General features: G+C 42.7%; 1 protein-coding gene across 2 annotated transcripts in view; it reads left to right on the top strand.

Moving 5' to 3' along the window:
• Positions 1-5,496, top strand: part of TULP4 (tubby like protein 4) — a 237,071-nt gene that overhangs the window by 181,320 nt on the left and 50,255 nt on the right. For both annotated transcript variants that reach the window (XM_019550023.1, XM_019550024.1), the window contains exons 5-6: positions 1,781-1,961; positions 4,143-4,277. In XM_019550023.1, the coding sequence (XP_019405568.1) occupies positions 1,781-1,961; positions 4,143-4,277 (316 nt within the window). The remainder of the gene's footprint in view (positions 1-1,780; positions 1,962-4,142; positions 4,278-5,496) is intronic.

Here is a 5,496-nt window from a genome sequence, read left to right as displayed (position 1 = left end):
AGGGAAGTGGTCCTCACCCCTACCTTGGTCAAATTCAAGAGGAGGTTGGATGATCACCTGTCTGGGGTCTTGTGAACCCAGCATTCATTCCTGCCTGTGGCAGGGGGTCAGGCTAGATGATCTGTTCAGGTCCCTCCTGACCCTAGCTACTATGATACTATGATGGTAGCAGCCTTGAATAATGCTTTTGCTATTTCAAGGTTTTCTTATTACATCTTATTTTTTGTTGGCTTTCTGAAGTGCACCCAGGATACAGGCCTTCCATTTCTTCAAAATATTTAGACACCAAACTCACGCAAAGGAGAGAAATCTGTAGGTTCTAAGCTGTCTGGTCCTAGTCTGTGCACATTGGTTAAATAGTATCTTAAACAAGAAAAGGCCTTGCATCATCTATTTTGCATTTGCCATTGTGGGTGGAAGCTCTCCTTTATCTTTTCCTGAATGCATAATACATTCCCTTGCTCCTGGGCTGCAGTGGCCTAGTTCCAGTTGATTGATCATATTGCCTTTAGCTAGCTTTGGAGGTCATTCTCCTGTCTTCTTCTAACCAGTTGTTCATCAGTTAAATAACTGGTCCCCTCCCCTATTCAACATTTATGTTTCTCATAAGCCATTTGAAATCTTTGCTGGAACCTCACTTCTCTCCTGCACCTGTTGATATAGCAACTTCTGACATGCACTGCCTCTGCAATAGATTTTTAAATTATATCAGATATAAAGGCATCGTAAAAAGTCTTGTTATCCTCTGCTGTTTGAGTTTAATGGCAACCAGGGCCAGGTTTGAATAATGTCAAGAAATTTCTTTTAAAATATAGAAAATGGCAGGCCTGAGCTCCAACCTGAATCATTACCCCTTCCACTATTTTAGGTATTAAGGTTTAAAACCCCTGCCACCATTTATTGATAACCATTTTTTCCTCTTGCAAGTACTCTCAGAGACAGGGTAACTCAGGAACAAACCCACATTTATTTAAAGTCAAGTGAACAATCGCTATGAACTACTGAACTAATGCAGCCCAGCCTTCTGGTTTTCAGTCCCTCTAATGCAGGGGTGTCAAAGTCCTGGGGGTTAGGTGAGTGAGTCCAGTGAGTCCATGGGCTGAATGAATGGCATGAAGCTGGCCCCCCTGTGCCAGATCCAGCACACAGGATGTCCAGTCTGGTCAGTGTGGGACCTGTTGGGAAGAGGTCTGGTATCACAGGTGGTTACCTGCCACTTCAGGAACAAGCTGTGATGCTGCTAGGGCTCCAGCACCATGGATCTCACTCAGGTATTTGGCTACTGCTGGTGGAAGATCACAGCCAGAGTCAGGGCAAAAATCCGTGGGATGGATGACCCAGGTCTGCAGGCTAGAGTAGGCCCGCAGGACATGTAGTTGACATCCCTGCTCTACTGCTGTGCCTCACAGCAGCAAGCCCAAATAAGCCTCACTTTTTAAGTCCAGTTTTCCCCTTCTCAGGCATGTAGGCTCAAGGTGCTTCCTTCAGCTCTGCTCTTGCTAAGGTCAACAGGAGCAACTTTCTAATGCATATGCACAAAAGGGATGAGTTAAGGTTTCATGGGCAGCCTCAGCTCTGGCGTCTCCCCACTTGTGAGTGCTTTGCCACCTTCACAGCTTTCTTGGAAGGTATTTTTTCCTTATCCCTAAGATCACATTGAAAGATATGGCTACATTGTTCTGGATTCATTTTCACATAGCTATTCTGAGAATTCTGAAGGGGATGACATGTGGTGGACCTATTCTCTCTCCTGCTAAGGGTGTTGCTCTGTTATCTCCAGGTACTTTTTGGCACCGCTGATGGTCAGGTCATCGTCATGGACTGCCATGGCCGCATGCTGGCACACGTCCTTCTCCACGAGTCAGATGGGATCCTCAGCATGTCCTGGAACTACCCCAGCTTCCTTGTGGAAGACAGCAGTGAAAGCGACACAGATTCGGATGACTACTCCCCACCGCAAGGTAGTGATGTGTTCAGCTTTGTTCTGTTGAACATTGGCTATCCCTTCAATAACAGTAATGCCATGGGGCACTCATGCTCTGTGGGGGGATGTCTATGGTTCCAGTTCGTAAAGGGTGCAGTTACATCAGCTAAGAGAAGGTGTTTGGGGCTGTGTGAGTTACCAGTTTTTATGCTTCAGATGACTCGTGTTATCAGTTTTTATGCTTCAGTTGCCTCAATTGCTAGTTGAGGCCAAGAAGTAAACCTCCCCTCACTTTCCCACCTCATCTGGGTGTAATATCACTGAGGTTTGATTTTCAGACTAGAGGAAGACTAATAGTCATTGTGTCCGTTCTCAGGCAAGTACAGGATACTCTCTGCCTCCTCCCCAGCCATAAAAAGAAATATCAGATACTAAATTGATGCTCTAGTGCTGGAGACAAGAAATGGGAGTAAATGGGCCGTTGGTGTGTGTAATATATCAGGTCTAACTATAGCATAATGTCAATGATGTTGGGACAAAATAAAATATAAAAATGTTCATATCCATCAAAGATGAGTCTGAGCCAGTATCTCTGCCTTTGCACTTTAGGATTCACTTTGGGTCCAGTCCAAAAAGGTGCATGTTTTCCCAAACAGGCTGTAACCAGTCACATCAGAAACCTTGAGAAATCAGCTGCTGACAGTTTAGTTCCTTTGAATCTGAGTTTTGCCCTGACTTCCTTGCGAATTTGAACACAGGCTCCATCTCCAATGCTGGTAGAGGTTTGCCTTCATAAGAGATACAGATTCCAGTCATTCTGGACTTCCCAGGAAGCCTCTAATAAAGGACAAGGAAAGGCATAAATGCATGTTGTTATTATTTTGCAATATCATGGTTCTGATTTTTGAATAATGGATTTGGATGGAACATGGCTGAAAACTAACATAATTCAAAATGAACTTGAGTGGGGTAGGAAACGTGCTAACTGCAGTTGAGTCAGTCAGGAGTGGGTGGACTCAATTACAAGCCTGTTTCTAACGAGTACTGTAACATGATGTGTTCTTTTTATAGCTTTACAGGTGCTTCACAAACTTCTCAAAGGTGGCAAGCCTTTAACTCACACTGATGTGTAGGATGGACTTTATGTTACTCATCTAAAAACAATGGGTTTTTTTAATGTATCAGTTACAGGACAGTTTTTCTCTCAAGTGTTTTTTGATAAGCCTTCTCATACATCTGAAAGCAGTGCCATTCTTAGTCCACTATTTCATGATTGACTACTCAAAATTCATTGTGTTTGGGCCACAGAATCACTTTATGTAGGGACTGGAGTATCTTCTGTCAGAACAGTAAATGATGAAATAAATAAATAATGAATGCTACAGATGGTGCTATTGCCCATTAAATATTAAATGTAAAAGAAGATTGCATGAATACTGAAATACAGACTCCCACAGGCAAAGGGATTTTTTTGGATGGCCATCAAAGTACTCTTAGCTCAGGTCTCTCTTGTTTTTAGACTTTCTGATATATATGGACTCTGGTTAGAGGGTGTCATGATGGAACATACAATTAGCTAGCTCTTAACATGTAAAGGACTGTATTCTGTAAGAGGCCAGTTGTTACTCTAAGAGGCACTTACGATTTCTCCTTTGACTTCAACTGGAGTGCACTTAAGGACAAAATGTAGCTAGCAAATAGTTCTAAGTATGATAATTGTTTGCATTATATATAGATGTGAGACACTATATTTACAGGTAAACTATAGTAAAAATGCCTGTTTGCAGTTTCTAGCACCTATTGGTAACATGGATAACTCGGTGCTTGCTAAGTTTTAAGTGAAATGCACAGAGCCATCAGGGAGAACAAAATGGGTGTGGGGAGAAAGACTTCAGTCTAAGATGGGAATAACAGTCAAATTTCAGCCAAGGAACACAAACTTGCCCCACAATTTTGGATGCGTCTCTTTGAGTTTCTTGTGATTACATCCCAAGAGCAATCGTCTTTTGGATAATGAGGGGGCACATCACAGAGTCTGTGAGGCTAAGTGGCTAGGCCTATTTTGCCTTGTTTTGGGTTCATGATCAAAAACAACCAGGCAGAATTCAAGTTTCAAATCCATGTAGTGTGACAGCAGGCTGGACAGCAGTGTGTTTCAAGCCTTGATTTAATTGTTTTGGATAGTGCCCTTGCTTACTCAACAATCTTGTTTTTGCAGATGGTCCGGCTGCATATCCAGTACCAGTGCAGAACACCAAGCCACTACTCACTGTCAGCTTCACGTCAGGAGACATTAGTTTAATGAACAACTATGATGACTTGTCGCCTACTATCATCCGCTCAGGGTTGAAAGGTACTAAAGAGAGACATCTCCCCTTATCCCATACCTAGTTTTTCTTCTTGTATTTTTCACCTCATTATTTCTGTATGTGCTTTTGTTTTAGTGTCTCTGTCTTGCAGCCTGATACTTGCTACAGCAATTTTCCACTGTCAGCAGTGACACCTACTGGAATAAAAACAATGTGCAGCTATTAGATTTCTTGCTTTTGAAATAAATGGGTAGCCAGTTTTCTATCTGATGAGGTCACCTTTTAGCCAACTGCCCTAGCAGTCCTGTGTATGCCTGTATGTTTACATGTAATATATGCTTTATTTGTATCCTACACAAAATTTCTTTGATATCATATCTGTCACTCATGTAGCCATTACAGTCGCCCGTGGCAATCTAAGTAAATTGTAATACTGTGCTTAATCTACCCATATAAACACCAGGGAATGTAGAGAATTATTAACAGAGTAACAATATTAAGTGGAAAGTCTTTTTTGAGAAAAGAAAACCTCCAGTGATTAATTGTAATACCTTAGAAAAATATTTATTAAGGAATATCTGCATATGTATTTTTGTGGAAAATACATGCTTCACATAAAGCCTTTAATTTAGGGCCAGATTCTGCTGTTCATATACATGATTAGTACTATACGTTCTAAGTAGCCACATAGTTAGCGGGGGCACTTGCAGTTACAGTGAAGCACTTAACCATGTGGATGCAGCTAAGCATGTGATTAAATCCTGTTGACTCCATCTGAATTTAGGTAAGTACATAAGATTCCTAAGGTAATCACAGTGGCCGCATCTACATGAGATGCTGACTGCACAGTTGTTACTGCGCAATGATTTGGTACTTATGTATACTAAATGTTGGGCGGGTAATAGCACCACTGTGTTTCATTGTTTCATAGTTGGTAGGGTCGGAAGGGACCTGAGCAGATCATCTAGTCTGACCCCCTGCCATGGCAGGAAAGGGTATTGGGGTTAGACGACCCCGGCAAGGTGTTTATCCGGCCTCCTCTTAAAGACCCCCAGGGTAGGAGCCAGCACCACTTCTCTTGGAAGTTGGTTCCAGATCCTAGCCATCCTGACAGTGAAGTAGCGCCTCCTGATGTCTAGCCTGAATCTACCCTCTGCCAGCTTGTGACCATTATTCCTAGTCACTCCTGGCGGTGCTTGGGGGAACAGGGACTCCCCCACTGCCTGCTGGTCCCCTCTGACTAGTTTGTAACAGGCCACTAGA

This window comes from Crocodylus porosus, unplaced genomic scaffold (assembly GCF_001723895.1).
Source record: "Crocodylus porosus isolate Cpor-Errol unplaced genomic scaffold, CroPor_comp1, whole genome shotgun sequence".
Taxonomy (NCBI): Eukaryota; Metazoa; Chordata; order Crocodylia; family Crocodylidae; genus Crocodylus; species Crocodylus porosus.
The sequence above is the reverse complement of the archived record's forward strand: the minus strand, read 5'-3'. Positions and strand labels throughout refer to the sequence as shown.